General features: G+C 36.4%; 1 protein-coding gene and 1 long non-coding RNA gene across 6 annotated transcripts in view; one reads left to right on the top strand and one right to left on the bottom strand.

The window, feature by feature from the left end:
- COL4A4 (collagen type IV alpha 4 chain) overlaps nucleotides 1–24,227 on the top strand; it is a 63,941-nt gene that overhangs the window by 22,849 nt on the left and 16,865 nt on the right. The window contains exons 9-35 of the mRNA XM_031596353.2: nucleotides 583–645; nucleotides 1,084–1,119; nucleotides 1,299–1,340; nucleotides 1,550–1,630; nucleotides 2,641–2,694; nucleotides 3,120–3,179; nucleotides 3,784–3,828; nucleotides 5,181–5,234; nucleotides 7,077–7,146; nucleotides 9,377–9,481; nucleotides 10,017–10,181; nucleotides 10,683–10,775; nucleotides 11,111–11,274; nucleotides 13,380–13,452; nucleotides 14,552–14,658; nucleotides 15,089–15,272; nucleotides 15,977–16,045; nucleotides 17,081–17,185; nucleotides 17,658–17,876; nucleotides 18,296–18,457; nucleotides 19,165–19,335; nucleotides 20,317–20,460; nucleotides 21,087–21,194; nucleotides 21,446–21,624; nucleotides 22,273–22,336; nucleotides 23,305–23,379; nucleotides 23,848–23,955. Of these exons, the coding sequence (XP_031452213.2) occupies nucleotides 583–645; nucleotides 1,084–1,119; nucleotides 1,299–1,340; nucleotides 1,550–1,630; nucleotides 2,641–2,694; nucleotides 3,120–3,179; nucleotides 3,784–3,828; nucleotides 5,181–5,234; nucleotides 7,077–7,146; nucleotides 9,377–9,481; nucleotides 10,017–10,181; nucleotides 10,683–10,775; nucleotides 11,111–11,274; nucleotides 13,380–13,452; nucleotides 14,552–14,658; nucleotides 15,089–15,272; nucleotides 15,977–16,045; nucleotides 17,081–17,185; nucleotides 17,658–17,876; nucleotides 18,296–18,457; nucleotides 19,165–19,335; nucleotides 20,317–20,460; nucleotides 21,087–21,194; nucleotides 21,446–21,624; nucleotides 22,273–22,336; nucleotides 23,305–23,379; nucleotides 23,848–23,955 (2,800 nt within the window). The remainder of the gene's footprint in view (nucleotides 1–582; nucleotides 646–1,083; nucleotides 1,120–1,298; nucleotides 1,341–1,549; nucleotides 1,631–2,640; nucleotides 2,695–3,119; nucleotides 3,180–3,783; nucleotides 3,829–5,180; nucleotides 5,235–7,076; nucleotides 7,147–9,376; nucleotides 9,482–10,016; nucleotides 10,182–10,682; nucleotides 10,776–11,110; nucleotides 11,275–13,379; nucleotides 13,453–14,551; nucleotides 14,659–15,088; nucleotides 15,273–15,976; nucleotides 16,046–17,080; nucleotides 17,186–17,657; nucleotides 17,877–18,295; nucleotides 18,458–19,164; nucleotides 19,336–20,316; nucleotides 20,461–21,086; nucleotides 21,195–21,445; nucleotides 21,625–22,272; nucleotides 22,337–23,304; nucleotides 23,380–23,847; nucleotides 23,956–24,227) is intronic.
- Nucleotides 1,527–13,365, bottom strand: LOC149916601 (uncharacterized). 5 transcript variants are annotated; one of them, XR_016469602.1, is made up of 5 exons: nucleotides 13,097–13,365; nucleotides 12,538–12,635; nucleotides 3,770–3,817; nucleotides 2,871–3,026; nucleotides 1,527–1,612 (listed from the first exon to the last, which is right to left on the bottom strand). It is a non-coding gene; the product is annotated as an uncharacterized LOC149916601 (long non-coding RNA). The 5 variants fall into 5 exon arrangements; XR_016469601.1 differs by having other exon boundaries at nucleotides 12,538–13,365; XR_016469604.1 differs by having other exon boundaries at nucleotides 2,871–3,007; nucleotides 12,538–13,365.

The raw sequence follows: 24,227 nt of genomic DNA, 5'->3' as shown, positions 1-24,227 counted from the left end.
CATGCAGGCAGTGACTCTGCATCAAGCAGTCATTGCTCCTTATGTATTCAGAAACACAGAATATTTGTCCTGTGAAATTCAAGATTTGTCAGTAAATATGTAGAGATTTGACAGCTTCTTCAACAGTATCTGCTGAGTCTCCCTAGAATATATAACAACTACCTTTTTTTTTTTTTTTCCTGTAAAAGCCTTTAAGAAGAAGAGAGTTTAATTTCACCACTGGGCTCTTACAGACTTGTATGACTTCAGTTCATATTGCTGGTCAAAAAGATATTAGCTGATGAAATTCTTAAAGTCCCCATACTGTAGTACAGTTACTAATAAAGTATTCTTTCAATTCATTCATAAAATATAACTGCATTGAACAGTATCAGTACACAGTTATCCAGAAACCGAACTGCTGTAATGGCTGTGAGTTTTCTGGTATGGTAATAAGCTATAAGAGAGGCATATATAAGTGAAATACCAGTAAACTGAGTTCAAGTGGTGCAGGCATTCAGATAAACTAGTTTTGTACGAAAAAAAAAAAAATTGTAATCTCTTGATATCTTCAGAAACAGGCCATTTGTTGTCTTTTTTCAGGGACCTAGAGGATCGACAGGTACAACAGGCCCACCTGGATACCCAGGCCAACCAGGCATGCCTGTAAGATTACCACAGTTTCTCAGTCTTTCATTTTCAGGATATGCACACCGATTTTAGAAATTGCCTTAATGTGAATCAAAGCCTACATGTAATTTTTGAGGCATACAGTAAATAGAGATTTTTGCCTTAGTTAGAATTAGAGCATATGTTGCTTCTTCCCATACCTGTGAAAACACAGCACCAGCAGTGTTCCCATGGACTGCCAGGATGACTTCTCCTTATTCCCCTTCCCTGAGGCCACTTTGTGAAACCAGGCAGATGTAGATCCAGAGTTCAGTCCTGCTGAAAGCAGTGGCCATGCTAAGTAAATTGCACTTTTGATAGGTAGAACTCGAGGAAATTCTGCATCTAGGTGGTTTTGACAAGTGGAGGTAATTCTCAAAGTTCTGTCTCTAAATCAGACACATCACCTTAACTTGTTCTCGTTCTCTTTTAAAGGGTATTCCAGGTTACCCTGGTTTGCCAGGTGAACAGGTAGGCAATGTCTTTTCCTGAAGTATTTAGTGAAATAATAGGTTAATTTACTCAAATATTTGAAATGTCCTTTATGACTACTTGTTACTAAATTTACTTGATTTAAAGTTACTTGATTAAATTCTCATATCAACATTTTCTAATAATCTTCAAACTATATACATTCTTCTGTCAATTAGGGAAATCCAGGTATTGGAGTGGATGGACAAAAAGGAGAGCCGGTAAGGAAAAGAAATAAATATAATTCTATAGTATAAAGAACAGAAAGTTTATCTTACAAAAACAAGATTCTATATAAGTATTAGTACAAGTACTTGCTCAGCAGGGACAAAAATACATACTGCTGTAGCGCAACAGAAAAACGGTCCATATCTCACTGAAATGCTGCATGGAACAGAACATCTTTCTGTTGTTCCTCTGGTTTCCACAGGGTGATGTTGGACTTCCCGGACCACCTGGGTCACCACTGTTAGTTGGACCTCCTGGAGCTCAGCTGTTCAAAGGAGAAAAGGTTTTAATCTGTTTTCACATTTAACTGTGCTTGAATTGGCAAGCGATACCATTTTTGCTAAGGATGAAATAAACAAGACAAATCTTTTACTTTAGTGTTCATTAATTTTCATCATTAATTTAGTATCTTATGTGGCTTTTCAGTATGACTTCTATTTTTCAGATCTTTAGCATTTTTTCTTTTTAAGATTTCTCCAGCGTAATGTTTTGAACAGTCAACCCTAATCTTTCTACTCTGTGCTCTATTGATAGACAAAATAAGTGGTTTTGTTGTCTGTTTTTAATGCAAGATCCTGTTTACTGTATTTCTTCAGTGACACACCCACAGTAGCCAGAATCGTATACTTCAAAGTGTGATAATTTTTGATAAAAGAGTTATGAAACTTATGTTATGGAGAAACCTATAGTGTAATCCCTGTGTTTCTCAAGCCTGATTTGCAAAAATACAGAAATGACAACACAAATTTTGGCATTGCCAGCCCTGCAGCATCAATCCAGGGAGCTGATAGCCTTCAAGTACTGAATCTCAGGCTTTCATTATGGAAATGGCCACTATGTACAGCCATACAAGGGTGAGGGAAAGAACCACAAGAACGTACATAAACTCCACGTTACTGTTTTGTGTGACTAGTGGCATGTTTATGTAATCTATCATGCATCCCATTCAGATTGAGGCTGTGTGCAAAAGCATGAATTTATACATGTAAATCCTTGTTTCAAACTATTCGAACCACAGACAAAAAAATAACTATTTTCACATACATTTGTAGGAACAAAGCCCCAGTTAGTAAATCTCTACAAATGAAAAGATATATCTAACTCAATCCACAGTCATTGTGCTAGTTTGACAGTGTTAACAGAAGAAAAAAAATCAGCACTTAATGATTTTTCTTATTTTCAACTGCCTTGTACACTCAGGGGAAAATCCCCAGTAATTCAGACTAGGACTTTGAAATGTTAAACAACACATCAGTATGTCCTGCATAGTAAACACTTTTCCTGTATGTGTAGGGCCAAAAAGGACTACCTGGGATACCAGGATACAGGGGGCCACATGGACCTAAAGTAAGTAATGTGATTTTCTTCTTCCGTGTTGCTTCTGTTGTTATTAAGTTAATCTTTCAAAGCACAAGATGATAGAAGAAATAACAGCACTTGTGCATTGGAACTTAATTACCGCCTATAACAATATGAAAGCAAAAATATTTCAAAACTCTATGGAAAACCTGTTTTATACCTACCTACTGAATGTTGCCTGGTTGTGAAAGGTCAGTATTGTTTCCAGTTGGAGCAGAGATCATAACAGCTTTCTTGAATAACTGAAGATATGTAGGCACTGCTAGTAGTGCTTGATGAAGTAAGCCCCCAGTGTTTGACCCTACTAAGCGAAACAAGATCTGTAATATACAAACATAATAGACATGCACATAGAATAAAACTTATGGCAAACTTTATCAGTTTAAACAAACAGAATGTTTTGAATACTACAGGGAGTACCTGGTAAAGGAGAAAAGGGTGAAAAAGGCATTCCTGGATTCCCTGGATTGCGGGTAAGGAAGTTCACAAGTTCACTACAATTACCCTCAGAAAATATCTAGTGATTTAACTGTGCATTTCCAAACAAGATTTCAAGGTTTCTTTTAAACTAATTTGTTGTACTTTCTATATAGAATATTTTGCAGTTCTGCTCTGGGAGTCACTGTGTCACAGACTTGTACACACGCTCTTTCCTTGCTTGGAAATAAAGCAAATCTGTATGGTTACCTTTTAAATATTTAGTGCTGTATAAATTCTTAGAAGTAGCTCAGTTCTAATGTACCAATTTTAATCTATTCCATACCTGACAATGGCAGCTTTTTTGTCAGCAGCTTGTTCATGACATGCATAACAGTACATACATGGAGCAATATATTCATTACTATATTTGCTGTAATACAATAAAAATAAATAAATACTCATCTGGTTTACTTTGAGCAATAGTTCAAAATTCATGCCCACTTCTCATAAAATATTTGCAAAAACTTCACGAGTGTTAGCTATTGGTAGATATGATCCCAAGTAGTAAATATGTAAGGAATATTAACTGCTTAGCAATACCATACAGGTCTAACTTGAATAAGTTTTTATTGTTTTAACTCACATTGTTTTTATCAGGGTAGCCCTGGTTCTGACGGACCTGCAGGCTTTCCTGGAATAAAGGTAAGATGACAAATTACAGCAGCTCACTTTACAGCAACATCAGTGAGGTTTGATTTTCTGTTGATTTGTGCAGATTTGCAATTTCCTCATGCTTGATAGCTCACATCACCTAACTTCCTTTTCCTCCTGTTGCCACAAAAGTTCTATGAACTGTGTTGCTGAGTTTCTGCTACCCTCTAAAATTTGACTGAATTTGGAGCCAAAGTCATAAGTAGGAAAGGAAGCCAGTGGGCATGCAGATTGCATGATAGAAAAGTTACACAGCACGGTAACTTTCGTTGCCATGCTCTTGTTTCTGTCATTTTGTGTTAAATGCGTGCTTTGTTTAGCCTTCCATCTCAAAAAAATGCCAGGGGCAGTTATGAGCTTCTAACATCTTCTTGAATTGAAGCATAACAGGTGTAGTTATACAGATGTGTGTCTTTTCCCTCTCTCCAGCTTACTTCCAAATCTAGTTAAGGTAACGATCATTATATTCCTGAACCACATTAATTTGTAGATACTTGCATCTCAAATTACGTTTCAGGTGACTTTCATCTGCAAAATGGCTTTTTACTCTGTTTTTCACCGCTGTTGATCTAAAGGGTTTGAATACAGGATGAATAAATACATCAGAAAATCATAAAAGAGGAACTGATAAGCAGCTGATTTTCATGAAGTAATAGTAAATAAAAGAGGGTTGTTCAGCAGTGTGACAATCAGAAAGATCAACGCGTTGCAATGGTGATACAGGAGGTATAATAACAAAGGGACTAGCATGATGTAAAAGGTGTTACAAAGTGAAAAAGAGACTGCTCACCCAACTCTGAAGATCTAGGCTCACACAGAAGACTCTACAAGGAAGGGACCTGCAACTAGAGACCCTTCCTTCATGGCAGTCAGCCCTAAAATGAGCTCTTAGAGAGGTGCAGCCAGGTTTCACCCCTTCTGGTCACACTCGTGAATTGCCTTCACCTGTACTCCCAAGGCTGACTGGGTCCTTTGTCCAAGTGCTCAATCAGTGGTTCAGGCTGTGACTCAACTGATATAATTCAAGTAGGCAGCAAGCCAATTTCAACTGTATTAAACAGAATTTTCTAGTACGTGTTCCAGCTAGTTCAGTGCCTCAGCTACACTGAACCAACTGACTGCTATATAAATAACTGGTATAGATTTTTAAATTAAAAAAATAATTACAGAGGAGATTCTATGAAACATGTAATCTCTTGTACAAAACCAGTGAATTTCTCTGGAATAAAACAAACAACTGTGAAAGCTATTATAAGTTAACAGTATTGCATAACTGTTTCATTGACTTTTTTTCAATTAATTATATTAATGTATAAACAGACAGTGTTTATGATCCTTTCCAGGGAGAAATGGGTGTTGCTGGTTTTCCTGGGAGACCTGGATATCCAGGCATCAAGGTAAAAATCAAACAAACAAACAAACAAAGAACAACGAATAAAACACATACAACACATATAACACATACACACTTCCCTATATAAATGCTAATGATTCCCTAAATCTACCCACTTATTAGATCATCACCTTTTCTACAAACATAATTGCTTCTAAGATTTACTGTCTTCAAGACACTCGTAACAAAGGTAATAAATAGCAAAGAGTAAAGATTTCAGCTTGATGCATGCGGGACTGAGAATTCCATGGATTGATTTTTATACAACTCTAGTTTTAGCAGCAGTTTAGGTTATTTATACCCTTAACTGTACCTGTGTAGCCATCTAATCCATGAATTATAGTGCTATGAAAGTTGTTTATGGTTAAGATCCTGAGAGTAGTATACAGATAAAGGAACCTGCTATTTAGGTAGCTGTATGATCCTGTAAAATTTGGACCATGGCACAAAATGAGGCTGCAAACTTTGAGTCAAATTGATGGACTAGTTTGTGTGAGTTTTATTGAAATAATGAATGGTCTTTATAGGCAGTTTAGAACAATAGAAAGCTGGCTATTGAAACTTCCAGAATAGTGTTTAATGCTTAATGGGGATATCAGCCAAGAACTGACATTTTTGATCTTGGCTTAGCAACTCTTCAATTCTTTCTTGTCTTTTGCCTATGCTAAGCATGCGAGTCATGCAAGACATGGGTAATATGCACCCATTGTACAAATCTTTGTTACTTTTATCATCATTACATTAATTTTTAAATCTCAAAATGTTTCACAAGCTTATCAGAGGAGGAAATTTTTAGGTTTTAATTTCCCTTTCCTGCTACAAAAAAAGACTTTTTTTTTTTTAATACTATTAGGGAAGACAAGTATACATTCCTGTTTAAAATAGCCCAAAAGTACACAGTTATGTTATCTCTTTCAGTAAGATACAGTCAAATGGAAAAGCTCAGACAAAAGGCTAAAAGTTTAAGAAGCCAACAACTGACACCGCCAGTACTGTATAAAAATCATAGAAATACAATTTTAAAAAAGGGGAAGTACATAGGGAGGCATAGACTGCTTGGTTTTACTTATACAAGGATGTGCACCTAGTCTTGCAGTCTCAGTTCTCCTTGCCCATGTCCTAAAATGCCCTGAGCTCCAGCCTGAGGAATGCTACATAACTATGCAGTTCCCAGATTCACATTCTTATTTTCTCAGTTCCCATTTGCTGCAGACAGAAGGGTCAATTCCTAATCTACACCAAAGCAAAAAGTATAATACAATTTGCCACATAAAAGGCTTCCTTAAAGTCCACTTCAGCTGCAATTCTAAATATCAGAATCCAGGCTAATTTAGAAATCCTCCAAGCAGAAGTGATTTTCCTTGCAGATAGTAGACACTTATGTTTCCCTGATCCAGATGTTTTAAATTTCTTATTAAAACTTTGAGCATCTTTTATCATTGGTAATATCTGTCAAATTCAAACCTCTTTTCTTAGTGCTTATCTGTCATCATAAAAGTAATTTCTAAATTCTAATATAGAATTTTAAATTTTAATATTTACATCTTGATTGTTAAATCAAAACATCTCAAACACGGTGAGATTATACTGCGTTTGAATTCTGTCATATATTGTAAAGTTGAGTCAGATGCAAGAAGTTGCAAGTTCTAAAATGCCAAATAGATAAGTGTGATAGGTATGTGAAGTCACTGGTATTCTGAAAGATAATTATTTTATATCTTGTTGCCCAGGTGATATGAAGATGTTACATTCTTTTCATACTTCAACATTTTTGAAATTTTTAGTTGCATGCTAGGGCATTGCATGTTTATGTCTACCAGTGAAATTTGCTGTTGGATTCTTACAGGGGGATCTTGGAGAAAAAGGGCCCCCAGGTCCTCCTGGAGCTATTGGAACTCCACTGCTTCCTGTGAAAGGTTAAAGCTAGTATTAATTACTGTTTCTGCCGTATAAAGTTTATAAAGACCTATTTTGCTAAGGTGTTAGAAAGTAATCGCTAGGGACAAATCCTGAACATTATCTTCTAGTTTTGTTTATGCCTCACTGATCTTAATGGAACTACGTTAAATATACTTATTTCAAATTAAATGTTACTTGAAAGATCTTTATGCATACAGCCACAGTTAGATCTGCTAGACTGTCCCTAGTTATTGGGCCATGGCTTATTTAGGAAAGCGCTCTGAAAAATAAGCCCATGCTGGGTAATGGAGACAAACAAGAAAATCAGGCTTCACATTGTAGTTCAGAAATCCTGTGTTCAGAATTGCCAAAACACACATATTTTAGACTTCAGTTAAGCCTCTTAGTGCACAGCAGGGGTGAAATCCTGGTTCATGAGTTTGGGGAAAGCTAATTCCATCAGGATTTCATCACTGAAGTCCACTGAAGTCACTGAACACTGCATTTCCAGGTTATTCTCATTTTGTGTCACTGTTTTATCCAGTACTGCAAACATAAAAAGATAGAATATTTCAGAGTTTCATAAGCCATAATTTCCCCCACTATTTCCCAAATATGCATTTTTTTCTTACAAATCTATTATAGACAGATGCAGAGAAACCAGTTTTTATACATTTCTCGAGCTAAATTGTATGTATATGGCAGTGCAAGATGATCTGTTAAAAAATCTAGATTTTCTAGACAGTGAGAGCATGTCTTCTGTTGTTGTACAACACATCCAGAAGAACCAAAGATTTTAGAAAGTACTGAAGCTGCTGTGCATGCTACATAATCTGTAAATGTACTAGTTCCTATGATTCCTAGAAGCAACAAATTTACATTATTTGTATAAAAAAGCACAGCCAAACTACAGTTGGCTGCAAAAAAGATTATCAACATACTTTATTTCCACCTTAGCAGTATATTATCGCTCATTAATACAATCTATAATGTTAAGATTTTAAAATACACATTCCCAATTTGCCTGGCTATGCCTAACATCTGCAATTGTATCTGGTGTGTATTATCAGTTAACACCAGCTGGTAATCACTTGCAGGAAGGAACATATGTATCATCTTTTCCTTCCTCCAACTTCCTGGCATCTTTTCCCTACTTGCCTACAATTAGTACTCTCAATAGAATACCACTCAATCTTATTGCCTTCCTACCAAAACCTAAGGCTGTGATTTTAAATCTTCTCTCTTTTTCACATCTTTATTATCTAATTGGCAATAATGTGTGGAAGTTCTTACTTCCTACACAGCAGGAGACAGTGGGGAGCAGCCAAGCATGCTGCATGGAAGCAATTTGTTTTGGCATCTCAAAGAGAACCTGTATGGGAGGAACATTTTAACAAAGAACTTCCCATAAACTGTATTTCTAGTGCACAAGTGCTGATTATGAACAGCAAAATAAATCACAACATAATCACGGTTCAGCAGAACCTCCCCACTAGATAGGAGCTTCAACAAAAATCAACTGAAATTGTCTTCCATTGGTTTCTATGCTTTTCCAGCTCATGCAGCAAAGGGGTTTAAGCCCATGCTTAATTCTAGAATCTTAAGTAATTTTTAATGTTAATTATGTGCATGATATGTGAGTAGATACTGAAGTATTCTTATATTCTTCAGAGAAAATGTCATTTATCAGAATTGTTTGAAAACAGAATGCCAACATTTTGCTTTTTGTTATTTTCATTATTCATTCAATTTCATTTAGCCCTTCATTTCTGATTTAAGTTTTCTTTATCACTAATTAATTACAAAAACATATGTATTTATGATAGCAATTTTGAAAATAAACTTTTTAAAATTTGGGTAATTTCCGGTAGGATGATCCTGAAATGACCTGCTTGCGAGCACAGTCAGATACACACCAGATGCACGTCTATTTTAAATGCTACATGTATTTATTTGGGACAAGCACTTCTCTCAGTGTTCTGAAATGTTTAGCAAAGATACTACTACTGAGTGACAAAATTTGTGTGTCTGTGAAATGGGCAGGAATCCATAGAAAAGTAACCAAATCCTCCCACTTCAAAATTTGTCACACATTTAAAACTGTTTTATAGCAGTTTTATAACAGATAAAGAAGGAGAGATCACTGTCTTACTTTGTTGTTCTTGAATTGTAATTTCAGTTGCAGTTTTATTTAAACTGTCAATTGCATGAGATGTTCATTTCATAACTCTTCATAATTCTGTGCAGGCCCACCAGGAGATCCTGGATTTCCAGGTCCTGCGGGTGACATGGGGTCAGTTGGACCTTCTGGCCCTGTGGGTCTGCTAGGAAGACCAGGAGATGATGGAACAAGTAAGAGATTTTGGGAATAAAATAAGAACTCTATAGTAAGAGAAAACTAAAAGAAAACTCTTTGTTCTTGTTTCATGCAAGTCACCAACAATATGGATTTTGGGTCTACAGACGGTGAAAAAAAAATATATTATCCCAATACTTAATCATACTCAAAAAAGAACTAGAATGTTCCAAATAGATCATTAGGAATTGCTAGAAAATGAACAGAAGGCAAAGCAGAAAATTCTGCCATGTACTGTATATCCATGGTGTACTGTATCTGTAACACTGTGCTCAGAAATCCTGTTCCCAACTTCAGAAAGTTGTAAAGGAGAGTGATATAGACAACTTTGCTCTGTATAAGGACCAACTAAATAAACTATGATGTCTGCACAGGAGATAATGAGAAGGAGAAGAGGGATTTGAAGGTACAAAGCAGAAGCCACTTTTTTTCCTAGGAAAGAAAACATAAATATTTAGATTTAAGTCTTATTTATTGTACAGGGTCTCTTCTGCACGACCATTCTGAATTGTCTGTGTCATTACTTTACAGGTCTGCCTGGCCTGCCAGGAATAAGTGGGGCACCAGGACCTCAAGGTTTTCAAGGTGACCCTGGTTCACCTGGAACAGGTGAAGCAATTCCAGGAAGACCTGGATTTCCTGGACCACCTGGACTACCAGGACAGCCAGGAAGACAAGGCTTACCTGGACTACCTAGTACGTTCAACAGCAATTTATGTTGTGAGAATATCATTCATAGATGCATTGCTTTTGTTGGTTCTACAAAAATCTGAGAGCTGCCTTTTGATAGAAATATTAAATTTTACATGTGATGTAGGAAATGTGTTTCCCATTAATTGTCAGTCAGGAAGATGTCAACATTTTAACTTCCTGGGTGACTTAAATCCACAAAATAAAACATAAGTAAAGTTCCTAAAGATGTATCAGCTGAAGTTAAAAACACAGTAGACTGGGGGGGAAACCCAAATTACAATCCTTTAGTAAAGAAACAAGTTGTAAAATTTTACAGTGGAATAAGAAAAAAGTAGTAGCAATGAAAAGAACACTTGCGACATCAAATCTAGCCAGACTTACTTGTGTAGTGTGATCTGTAAGCAATAACTTGTGAAGTATTTTGTAAGATCTCTAGATTTTCATGCAAGGATAATGACATAAGGGAGAGAACACATGACCTAAGCTTTGTTTTTTTTTTCAAAGGTGTAATTTGTACTGAGAGAGGGATTCCTGGAGAACCTGGAGCAAAAGGTCAGATAGGCCTTCCAGGTAGAAAAGGTGAAAAAGGAGAAAAAGGTAGGTATACCTGGACAGCAATAATTTGAATATGAGGCCTTTGCCAAATTATCACTTCAGTCCTAAATTTGCAAACAGAAATTTATGGCAAGTTGGATAATCAGAAGCATCAAAACGTATAGTTAGATGGCTGTTGGTATTGCAGCTTTTAAGTTAGAGTCATAACACTACAGCAATTATTCAGCACTGCAAAAATATATTGATAAGCTTTACTCTTCTGAAGGGCGTAATGAGATATAAAATGGTCTGTGCACTACACATACATGAAAGAAAAAGGACAGTATTTTTAAAATGTATTATGCAGCTGTTTCAATGTAATTTTGATACATTTATAGGAAATCAAGGCCTCTGCTCATGTACTGCTGGTCCTCCTGGTCCCCGTGGTATACAAGGACCTCCAGGTACTCAAGGGAAGAAAGGACAAATGGGTTACCCTGGAAGACATGGAGAAAAGGGTGATTCAGGCTTTTCTGGTGCAGTGGGATCACCAGGGCTCCCTGTGAGTAGTTTTCACGAGCTTCACTAAGTAAATAACATTAACTGAACACTCACACAGGAGGCATTTTAGAGGAGTGGTGAAGGAACTGGCCTGGAAAGCAATGTAAAAGTTTTATTTACTTCTGCTATTTTCAGTCTTGTAGGAGGATGCATTTTATTAGTTTTTATCTGATTTCCCTTGCAGCAGTGGGAGAAGTTATATACTGATGGACGGAACTCAATTCTGTGTAGACAGTGTCATCAGGAGGCTTAGTAAAGATAGTGTCTGTTCATGTATTATTTTTTTTGTTGTTGTTACAACTTTTAGTTGTAAACACCCAGTGTTTGTTGTTTGTTTTTTTTTTTAATATGGATGCATCAGTTAACTGAAGATGATTTTCTCAGTTAGTTTAAATGGAAGTGTTTTCAGCAAAATTTTATCAAGACAAAATTGCATGATGTCATCAGGCTGAGATGTATTTTATGTCAACATCTGTGTGTTTTTATTCAAGCATTTCAAGTCATTTTCTTTGTTCCTTTTTTTTTTCTTTTTTTAGAAATTAATTGAAATGCTTAACTTGTTGTGCTTAATTTATTTCATGCAGCAGCCTAACAAAATATAGTCTTTCACTCCCATGAAGTCTGAAAGGCAGTGCTATTTTTTTGTTGTTGTGTTTATCCCTTCATTCTTCTGTGTTACTTTTCAATCTCCTATTTTCAGTCACTACTCAGCTGAAGTTTGTTCCTCACTTGGATCAGCCACTATAGGCAAACCTTGTCTCTTTGTGATGTGCTTCTTGGCTATTAAGCTAAAGTGGAATCAACATTTTGCCCAGTCCTTAGAAAGAAAAACTATGATAATCCTCAAAATAAAGACTTCTAGTTTGTTTGAATAGCTTCCTTGCGATATAACAATTTCATTTCAAATTCTTCATGAAAGAAAACTGAATGAATTTTTTAGTGGTAAAGGTTTTGTGGACTAGAATTATTTGTCATCAGGATATAACATCAGTTTTTCATGTTACCAAATTTTACATTTACATATATTTTACATTTACATATATTGTTTCAAGGTCAGAATCACACACGCATGACGTGCAAACTAGATTGGAGAACTGAGAGCACAAATCAGAGTAAAAATACAGAAAAGCATTTTTTTCCTACTTCTAAACCTATCAAGTCATAGTGTGTTAAAAGATACCAGGTATTAAACTAGATGCAGATAAAATGTTATACTGACAGCCTTCTGGGCTTTCATTTAGTTAAAAAAGAAAAAATCACTTACTGCTGCATTCAGTTCTGGGAGGGTAACCTCATCCAGCAGTCACAACATTCTAGAGAAATTCACTTCCTCTGTAGACTTGGTGGATCATGGGACAAAGTCTGCAATAGGAAGAGTTTGTGAACTGTTTGCATTTTAGTATTTTCACACTTATGTTCACAGCTGAATGAAACATGGGCTATCGGTACTTACATTCATAGGAGTATCTTCATGCATTTGGCAGTCAGGCTGAATGAAAAGGCCAAGCACCATTCACGTACAGAATCACAGAATCAGAATCACAGAATTGCCAGGGTTGGAAGGGACCTCAAGGATCATGAATCTCCAACCCCCCTGCCACACGCAGGGCCACCAACCATTCCACCTAGTGCTAGACCAGACTGCCCAGGGCCCCATCCAATCTGGCTTTGAACACCTCCAGGGACGAGGCATCCACAACCTCTCTGGGCAGCCTGTTCCAGTACCTCACCACTCCTTCTGTAAAGAATTTCCCCCTGACGTCCAACCTAAATCTCCCTTCCCTCAGCTTAAAACCATTTCCCCTTGTCCTGCTGTCACTCACCCTTTCAAAGAGTTGATTCCCCTCCTCTTTGTAGGCTCCCTTTAGGTACTGAAAGGCTGCAATGAGGTCACCCTTTACTGATATCAAAAAAGATACAACAGTTTTTGTTATCGGTGTCTTACATTAATTGGCCTTTTTTTGGGGCAAAAACAATGCAAGAACAAGAGAATATCCGATTTCCTTTCAATTCCCTCATTACTTCTTTTCTGGAGATTAACTTACAACTTTCCTTCTTTTTTCTTTTTTTCTTTTCTTTTTTGGGATCTGGATTGTCATTGGTAAGGGGACACCTGGTCCTGGGGGACAACATGGTGAAAAAGGAGAGAAGGGTGACCAAGGAAGAGTTTCAATAAAAGGTAAATATATATTTTATCTTTAGCCTTTTTGTTTCCTATACAATACTTAGGCAGTAGAGCAAGACAAACACATTAATCTAATCTTCAAGTCATTAATTTGGCAAGTTATAGAGGCCTAGAGGTCATGTATATCCAGACTGCTTTCTTGATAAAAACTCTTTCATTTTCTTCTTACTCAACACAAGGTCAATGCAATTTTTTTTACACTTTTTACTTTATAGTTGAGCCAAAAAACAGGTTGTTATTAATTTAAAAACTTGTTATTACTCATGCTTTTTCAATGTCTTGTGATTGCTAACCAAGGTCTTACAGAGGCCTGTATTGCAAAAACAATTATTGTGAAAGTAAGAAGAAATATTATTATATAAAAGTCACCTCCTGAAGAATCATATGTCAGTTACGGTATGATCTGCAAAACCAGAAAAGACAGACAAACAAATTACAGTAATCTGATGATAAAGCTGAGTTACAAATTATACTTTAATTATTCAGAAAAGACGACATCCATCTTATTGTTTGAGAAGGTTAGTTTAGCTAAGGATGGTCTCTCTTTATTTACAGACATTAGAGCAGGGCAAAACATTTGCTGTTTGCTTACAAAGAATTTCTTGATGTAGCAAAATTAATCCCTGGGTTAGAATAGTTTTATTGTCTTTTATTCAAAAATTGCATTTTCATAAATGTCAGTAGAAGAGAAATCTAGGGGGAAAAGTAAGAAAACAGTGAAGACCTTTCAGAAACATTGGTACAATTATTCTGCATTGTATGGCATTACTATATCCTGAATTGACTGAAATCAAGGATAAAACTGATTTCAAATAGTGCAGTGTTTTCAGTCTGTATATAATATGCACAGAAGCACATTCTAGTGATGCCTGTAAACACATCTTTTAAAGAAACAAATTTGTTTCATGAGGCATCCAACTACGTGCTGCCTTCCTAAACCCAAACTACCACATTCAGGAAATCTAAATTCAAGAAGTGAAAAATATCACACAGAGCTGGATAGAATGAATGGTTATCCAGTATTTACCTAAGCAGATAATAAAAAGGAAAACACACTGTATATACTATACTTCCTTTTTTAAATTATTTTAAGGAATAAAAGGTGAAAGAGGTCCTACTGGGGTTCCAGGATTTCCAGGCCAAAAAGGTAATGATGGCAGAGATGGGGATTTAGGATTGCCTGGGGAAAAAGGAGCCGAGGTACGTTTGACTTTCTCAGGATTTTTTTCTACATGGATTAACATTTTGTCTTAAGAAGGGACTATATCTTAATGAAAAGTGTAATCTTACTCCAAATTCATAGCAGATTAATCACTTTTATCATTTTCTATTAGCCTAGATTAAAAATCATAGTATCACTGAAAAAATTTCTTTGGAAGTACTACTGCTTATTTTGTTACTTCTGGATATATCTAATGCATATACTGGATCAATATCATGGGATTAGGAAGAATAAGTCTACCTTCTGTTCCTATTGTTTTTCATTATTTAAACTAATAACGTCGCCCATGTAGTTTCTTGACTGTAGAACAGTGTTTTCTCAGATAATTTTCTACTGTGGCTTTCGATAATCAAAGAGAGGAAAGGAGTTAGGCCATGCTATTTCTTGTCAACAGCTGTTTTCTTTTAGGGTGATTCTGGAGTACCAGTACCAGGTGATAAAGGATTTCCTGGAGTTCCAGGACTCCCCGGAGTAAGAGGACCAATGGGATTGCCTGGTTTGGGGTTTCCTGGCCCTCCAGGAGTCAGAGGTACCCCTGGAGACTTTGGTGATGATGGTAACATTGGGCTGCCTGGTCCAAAGGGTCAGAAAGGTAATTTTAAATATTTACATTAAGAACTAAGCAACTAAATACATGTTTGGTACCATCCATTACAGTTTCAGATGCATTATATACAGTGTAAGTCATTTACAGCTAAATATTTTGGTAAGCTCAGTGGTCACATACTTACCAGCAAGTACTGGTAAGAATATGAATCTAAAGGGGGCTTGAGCCTGCAGTGTGCTACTTGTACACTACCAGAGGAATTACTTTCTGGAGTGAAGAATACTCCTATTTATAAGGATTTACAGGACCATGCTTCTTTCTAAAGGAACAGGAAAGACAACTCATACTTAAGACATGGTCTGTTTGTGTGTTCCCTACCAAAGAAATCTTCACTGATATCAATATGTATAAATCAAACGTACATATAATTTCTTTCTTACAATAGAGGCTAGTGTAAAGAAACCTTTCTGCCAATACAAAAGTGAAAAACAAAAATCTGCCTACAGAATACAACTGTGTTGTAATGATTAGAATCATTAACAATATTCTGTACAAAATAATTGGCAAGAAAAATGCACTAAGATTCTTCATCATACCTTAATAATATGGCAGTAGTGATGTACGTAAAAAAAACCCTCTCTCTTTACCTTTGCTCACTTGGCTAGTACCACAGAAATGTTTCTGTAAATGTCCAGACTACATTTATTTTAAAATCAAATAGGCCATTTTCTTTCTTCTCTTTGCTTCAGGTGACACTGTGTGTATAACATCACCATACCCTGGAAACCCAGGTCCCCCAGGTTTTAAAGGTGTTCAAGGTATGTTTACAGATGGAGGAATCTTATCTTTAGTTGAAATTGAGTTTTTAACTAAAAATGGAGTTTGTAATTAAAAAAACAAAGAAGCTATCCTACAAAGATACACTAAGCACTCTAGTTTTTCAGCAGATACATATCTCAAAATGTAGAACTGCAAATGTACAGATACATAGTTATCTATTACAACCAAGGGCTGGAAAGCTCCAGTTTGCATGATCAAAAGGTATCCAGACTGTTTTCATAGGAGCAACTAAATGAAGGTACCTTGAAACTCTGTCCTGCTTCACTTAAACGACATGAGACACATAAGTGAATAAAGGCTAGACTCAATAGAACTTGGAATATCCGCATCTAGATAACAGGAAAAAATGTATACCAGGCAAAAATATGCTTCAAGGCTGTAATTTCTAAGATGACATAGTTCAGAACATGTTGCACTTGAGCCCTTATTACTTTCCTTGTTCAACTTAATTTAAATTCAAATAACTCATCCAGGAACTGGCCAAGTGTTGCTTTTGATAACTTTAAACCATTTGAGACACCACAGAAAATCATGATCAGAACAAACAGGGATACTGGATTTTCAAGCTATCACTTCAGCACACAACTCCCTGATGTGAGTACAGTGAATGGTAACTAACTGCACACAGGAAATGATATGAGACAACACAGATTAGCATATTGAGTTCAACTGTGCCATTCCAGAAGTGTATAGCACAGAAGAATTTGCATTGACAACTGTAACTCACTAGGTTGATGTCCTGTGCTATTAAAATATTATATATTATTTTCCTACACAAGTTACTTGGGTAATTTGAAGTCTGCTGTTAATGTAATAGGGTACAAGTCCATTTGAAAAAACAGAAGCCATAGATTTGTTTGTGACTTGGTTGGCAACTTTTGCTTGAAAGGTTTATGAGTCTTCTTGTTTTCCAAGTACATATTTTAGCACAAGATAGAAACAAAATACTGTTCCCTTAGATTACAAATTTTAGAGTTCTATTGGATTTTTACATCTTTTCTTCCTGTTTCCAGGGCCAAAGGGTTTAAAAGGACTCCCTGGTCTTCCTGGACGAAGTGGCTTTGATGGGCCAAAAGGCCAGCAAGGCAGGCCAGGAGCAGGAATCCCTGGACCAGAAGGTGAATTTACTTTTCTCAGTTGAGGATAGCTGTTGGTCAAGCTGTAATACATACAGACAGGGTAAAGTAGCTACTGTGTAAAACAGAAGTATATTTCAAGTAAAGCTAATAGAAGGGGCATATTTACCAATGTTCACTCTTTCCTCCAGCAAGTACTGCAGCAACCCAAAGTTCAATGTACAGGGAGGAAATGATTTTGGTTTATATAAATTCTCATAGAAAACTGAGACTAACTAGAGCCGTTATAGCAAAGGAATTGATCTTGATAAGAATGACAGTACACAAGATAGATGCTGCCCTTGAGAAAAGCATTGTCCCTTTCTGAGAAATCTGAAAATTACTATGTAATATTACTTTTCCTGGCAAAGTGATAATGTAATTCTGGTTAAATATGATTTATAATATTCCAGAGTGTTAGAATTAAAAAATATACTACTTCTGCCCTATCTGAATTTAAAAATCTTACCAACAGGCTTTCGAGGCACAGCTGGTGATCCTGGTGAAGAAGGTGAAAGAGGACCTACCATTGATGGTAAAAATGGTGCTCCAGGTCCACCTGGCATAGATGGCCAGAAGGGTGTTCCAGGTGATACTACATATGGCCCTCCAGGAATCCCAGGCAACAGGGGACTGCCAGGACCTCCTGGTGCACAAGGAGCAAGGGGTGATCCAGGCATTCCTGGGCTTCAAGGTATGAAAGAGTTTTTCTGAAGCATTTCCATGTATTCAAATATAAAAGTCTGTGTAAGATCAGCACTGATACCTTATTCTTACCTGCATTCATAATGGTGACCATGTTGCTGCTGCATGCCAGTAAGCTCCCTTCATACTACTCTACACATCAGACAGATAGCTTTTGCAGCATAAAGGCCCTACTCACCTGTAGGTGAGAGCTGAATTAGTATTTACTCTTAAAGAAAGAAGCACTCCACAGCAGCCTATTCTAAATTGCAGATAAACATCACTTTACACAAACTGTGCAAAAGCTGTAGGATAAGTAAGAGATTCCAATAACAACATATTATTTCAAAATTAAAGTAGAAATTATTATGGATAACAAGTAATGGAATTGAAAGACTTTACAGTGTTTTTATTTTTGTTTGTTTCCAGGGCACCCTGGGACCCCAGGATTTCCAGGTGCTAAAGGTTTTAGGGGCCCAGAAGGTGATATCGGAGCACCAGGCTGTCCAGGCACCCCTGGTCCACCATGTGACACAAGATTACCAGGGCCACCTGGACTCAGAGGTGTCATAGGCCTGCCAGGTTCTCAAGGTATTTGACATTCATCAGGTTGCCTCACTTTTGTAAGCTTTACACATCTTTTGTAGTGGATTTAACATGATTTTTGTGACTAGCATGACAAATACTTCCCTGACAGCTGCTCATCAGTGGGTGTGTACATTATTTTGTACATTTCCTGTAATTCAAGGAGTGTATAATGTTCATCTCAGATTTCTCACAACTTTTCTTTCTTTCTCATAAATACTTTTAACTTTTTACTTTATTAAATACCTTAACTAGCCAAATATTAATGTGTTCACTGTCAAATAATAAACAGAAAAGTTAATTGACTTTTATTCTGTTGTCCTGAGTAGCTTAGCTGAGCTCCTGGCATTGCTGAGATAAAGTTATCTTCTTCACCCTTAAGCTGAAGTGCTAGTTAAGGTGAACTAGTAGACGTGTGTCAAAAGTCCTTAGGGATCTTGGCATTCTCAAAATACTCAAAATTCTCAAAAAGTTGAGATTTTTCGCAGGGAGCTTCTAGCTCTATCTCTCTTTCCTAAAAAGTATAAGAAAACAAAATATTCCAAGTGAAAATTTAGGCAAAGGCAGGACTCCGGCATGGTGGCAAAGTTTCTAAGTCATTTTGCCATGTTTGATGATTTCAAATTTATACTCTAGAGTTATACTGTTAAAATACAATTGCTGAATTCTTTCTACAAGCATTTATGCTTATAGAGTAAATATTTTCTTCACAGGCTTACCAGGCTATAAAGGTCAGAAGGGAGACAGGGGCCTAGCTGGACCACCTGGAACCAAAGGTCTCAAGGGCTCTCCTGGCTCACAGGGCCCCCCAGGTCCTCCAGGGTCCCGAGGCATTCCAGGACTTCCAGGCAATAAAGGACAGCCTGGCTTCCCAGGTCAAACAGGTACGTTAAACATCCGCACATCACTTCATCCATAACATTTCTCGTTTGGGAAGCTATCTCAACTGCTTTTGAAGATATGAGACACTTTGCATCCTCTTCCCTTTCCAGCTTCTAGAATAAGACCCTGCAGCAAGGTAGAGGCAGTAATAATAGCATCCTTCGCTCTTTCTATTAAAATAAAAACAAAGGAGTAGAGGAAAGATGCACTTTGATGCATTGTGGCACCTTGTTTGTTAAACAACACTGACATATTTTGGTGTATAATTTGCTATTTTTGATAGTTTGTTGCTAAATATGTCATAATGAGAACAATGTTTTTATTGCATGCAGACTATCTCCTTTACTAATGCAGTCTGGGACTGTATTCTGTATCTAGAACATATTCTCATAAGTGAGTGAATAAATAGTTTCACATTATGTCTAGCCCTTCTGAAAATGTGAGAAATTGTGCCAAAAAAAACCAAAACCCTGAAAACTACTTTGGTATGAAAATAACAAATTTACATTCATTTTAGATCAAAATGTTGTTTACCATTCACAGAAAAATACTCAGTCCAGAATTCTAAGTGCACTAAGGCGAGACTAACCTAGTTAGACAAGTGCAGATTAAAAGGTAAAATTAGATTTAAAATAAGGCTAGATGTCACAGAATATTAAAAGCAAAGGAAAAAAAACATAAGTAGTCCAACTTGCAGTATCAGTTACCTTGAGGGTTAGCTTCTGTAGTAGTAGGCATACTAAGTATGCTAAGTATGAAGATGGTGGCTGGGAAGGGAAATATGTTTGTTTCAAGGCAATCTAGATTTCCTGACAAGTTTAATCTTGGCACAAAGCTATGCTCCAATTATTGGCTCTCTAGCTTTGCTGATTTCCTAAGGAATCCTTGTAAACCTTCTACCTTTTGCTTTATACTCTTCTTTAGAATGTGATGGCAACAATATAGCAGAGTGAGTCTGTAAATAAAATATTTAATATTACCAGGAAGCAAAGGGATTCAAGGACCCCAAGGATTCCCTGGACTCCCAGGAACACAAGGCCCAATGGGAATCTCTGGTGTAAAAGGGGAAGAAGGAAACATGGGTCCACCTGGGCCTAGTGGAGAATGTGGGGATATGGGAATGAAAGGTTTGTACAAATCTGCTTCACTCTATAATTTTGTTACTACTACGACTAGTATTTGTTAAGACCATGTTTAGTATAGATTTATATTTTCTGTTTTTGTAAGTGTTTTTTTAACTTGTTCTCAGAGATACTAAATCCACTCTTCGTCCTTATGTGTGCATGAAAACTGACTGGAGAAAAATTAATGTCAAAGATTCATTCACAGCAGTAAATCAAATGATACATAAAGATAACTCATATAAACAAGCCTTGAATTTTCTCCTGTACATATCTGAAACTTTTAGATTTTTCAAATTTTATGTCATATTATCTGCATATTAATGCAGGAGAAAGAACAGCAATCTCCAAAGTGTACTTGGTCACAGACAGTACGTTGTAGAATAGACAGTATATTTGCCATCTTCCTTATTTCAGACAAGTAGGGAATAATTCTGATTTAACATGAGCTGTATTACTACTGATTTAACTAAAAAACAAGCAAAAGAAAATTAGCTGTGAGCCTTCTCAAATAACTGGAGTCTGCATTAGTATTCAAAGGCTTTCAGAAGTAAAGAAGACTTTGCTAAAATTAATTTTTAGGTCCTGTAACACAAAAGGATTTACTTATATTACGTATATTTGGCTCAAAGGTGAAAGAGGGCTTCCAGGAGATGGTGGCAGCATTAACATTCGGCTTGAGAAAGGACAAAAGGGGGAACCAGGGTTTCCTGGTGAAAATGGATTTAGAGGTGAAAGAGGTAAGTTCATAAAATAAAGCTGTGCACACAAACATACATTGTACATTACATAATTGACTGATGTTTTTCGTAGGTTTGGATTTACAGTTGCAGTAGTATCTAGCTACCTTACTGTTTTTATAGACTCTGACCCTAGCAGGCTAGTTTCTTTGAGCAGTTACTAAGGCAATATACAAAGTGTGAAAGCAGAGCCATATTCAAAATATGGTTTGACTATATTTGTCATTATCTTATTCTGCAATTAACTTCAGGTGAAAAAGGAAATACAGGTTTCAGAGGTGCCCCAGGATTTCCAGGGCACAACGGTGCCCCAGGACTTCCAGGTGACCATGGTGACATTGGACTGATGGGATTTCCAGGATCCCGTGGTTTCCCAGGACTGAAGGGCTCTAAAGGAATTACAGGTCTCAAAGGACTACCAGGTGACCAGGTAAATTGAAGTGACAGTGACTGGTCTGTGACAGTGACAGTGAAATGACAGTCCTGGACTTTATGTATATTTCTCCCAACTCCAAGAAATAAGACAGTGGATACTCATATTGTACTTGAAGTTGCTGTTTGGTACAAGGACATATCTTCGCTTGTCTTGCCCTTTATTATGTTTCTTTGAAGAGAGAATCTGTTTTACTGATTATTTAAAAGGAAAAATAAATAGATCCTTATATTTTGATTGTTACATCATGACAGATTTCTGGTTAATGTTTGTAGTAAAGTGGGGGTAAAGTACAATGATATTTGGTACACCATTGCAGAACCTTTTAAATTAAATTACTCAAACCACCTGTGGGGAATTTAAGATGTTAAAGCAAAGCCAAGCATTAGCATAAACAATTTCAAAATTGTTAGTAATTCTAATGTACAGTTTTTTGGAAGTGTTAATGGTCAGTGTTAGACATGTAATGAAGACAGGATGCTTTTCTGTTGAGTTTAAGATACAGTTTTGCTGTTCATATTGATTCCCAATCTGTTTACCAGTGTAAAAGAACTAAATGTTCTTACAGATAATTCTTATTACATGTGTCATACATCAAGCCAAACTTTTTTTTTGTTGTTTGCTCTTAAAAAAAAAAAAATTCAGGGTGATGCTGGCTTACCAGGAATGTCTGGAAACCCAGGAATGACAGGCCCCAAAGGACCTAAAGGTAATGAGTTGATATAAATATGCTTTTGAAAAAAAACATACTGTTGTGATATATATGCTTTGATATATGGAAAGGAATTACTAGACACAGGAATAGAAGACAGAAGTGAACATAATTCAAACATAAATATAATTAGAGAGAAATCTGACATGCCTGAAAGGCAAAACTTGCATTTCGACACGTTACTTCTTTAACAGCTTGTTCATTATAAGATAGTTCATTAATTTAGAAGATAAATCTATGTCAAGTTTCATAGAGTTTCAAAAGTCCATAAAAAGGCAAGTAAAAACATATGTGCATCTTCAATACTAGTCAAATCAAATAAGACAAATTGCAATTATTTGTTATTAGACAGATATGTAGTTTTTAAAAATAGTACAGAGGGATTCACAATTACTTTTATATCACTCATTTCTCCACTCCGCCCCCCCCAAAAAAAGAACAATCTGTACAGATATTACAGAATTGCAAGGATAGAACTGTGCTAAATGTGAGTTTTAGCACAGAAGTAACTGTGCTAGCTTAAAGACCCCATTAAATGGTGTTTATAAATGGACTCATGCTGCATTGATTATGCAAATCCTCACAAACATATGTAAGGAGCTCTTTGTTTTTAATAAAGTATTATAGGGAAATATCTTTCATATTCAGTATATGCTGTCAGTATTGGAAAAGTTCTCTTTTTTTTTCCTTTCCCATAGTGGGAAATTTACATGAACATTGGCAGCAATTATCAAACACAAATGAATTTGTACTTCAAGATAGGCTGAGCTGTCAGATAATTTCCATTTGCCAAAGCATTTTTCATTGTGTTCTCTCATTCCCTTTTATAGTTATAACTAATAATCATAACTAATAATAACAGATACATAATGTATAAGTAAATGATCTGATTTTACAAAACTGTTCAGCATTGTTTTCATAGATGAAAATATTTGTACCACATGAAAGTCACTGTACCTTAACAGGAAAGAGAGGTGACCCAACTCTTCTGCTTGGTACACAAGGTCGAAAAGGGTCTCCTGGAGATCTAGGATTACCAGGTAACTTCTTTCTAATTTAAAAAAAAAAAAAAAAGTTGAACATGAGAAACTTTCTATAAGCTTTGTTAGTGGAGAGAGAGCCCTGCTTTCTGTACAAAGCATATTTTCCAGAGTTATAAACCCAGGGAATGGAGAAGCACCACAATGTGTAACACAGCTATCACAAACATAAGAGGTGTAGTCTGGTATGGTCTAGTACAACACTGATGAATATCCTGAAACCTTCCAGAATACTTGTCTGCTTCTTACTCACCGTTTCTACTCTTTCAGATATCAGAGAGAGCTGCATAACTTATTGCTGCTAAATAGATATAACAATCTTATACAATAGGAGAAAACGCTTTTCTATTTCAGGAAAATCTTACCAAACATTTAGATATTATTTTTTTTTTAGCATACCACAAGATGAAGAATTGGGTAACTTGATACATGAGACTTCAAGATTTTATTATTATTTTGTTTTTTAAGGATTCTGTGGATTCCCAGGTGAGAAAGGTTCACCAGGTATCCAAGGACAACCTGGAAGACCAGGATCCAAGGGCGAGCCTGGATACCCAGGAATACCTGGATTTCCAGGTAAAGCCAATGTTTAAAAAAAAAAAAAAAAAAATGGCATGACATAAGGGCTCAAAAGAGGTAGGGATCAAGAAAGCACAGCTGAAGAGGCAGGAGGAGGCTATAGGTGGTATGGAAGTTTGTACTGAAGGGTCTTTCAGTATATCTGGACAGTGCCAGTAGAGTTTGCTCAGAGCCTGAGAGCAAGATCCATCAGTTATTCAGATATTCCCACATGCTTTCAGGTACCTGTGAACAATGTAGCGTGCTGAATAGTTTAAGGAAAAAAAATC

The sequence above is a fragment of the Phasianus colchicus genome, chromosome 10 (assembly GCF_987193195.1).
Source record: "Phasianus colchicus chromosome 10, bPhaCol1.hap1.1, whole genome shotgun sequence".
NCBI lineage: Eukaryota > Metazoa > Chordata > Aves > Galliformes > Phasianidae > Phasianus > Phasianus colchicus.
The sequence above is the reverse complement of the archived record's forward strand: the minus strand, read 5'-3'. Positions and strand labels throughout refer to the sequence as shown.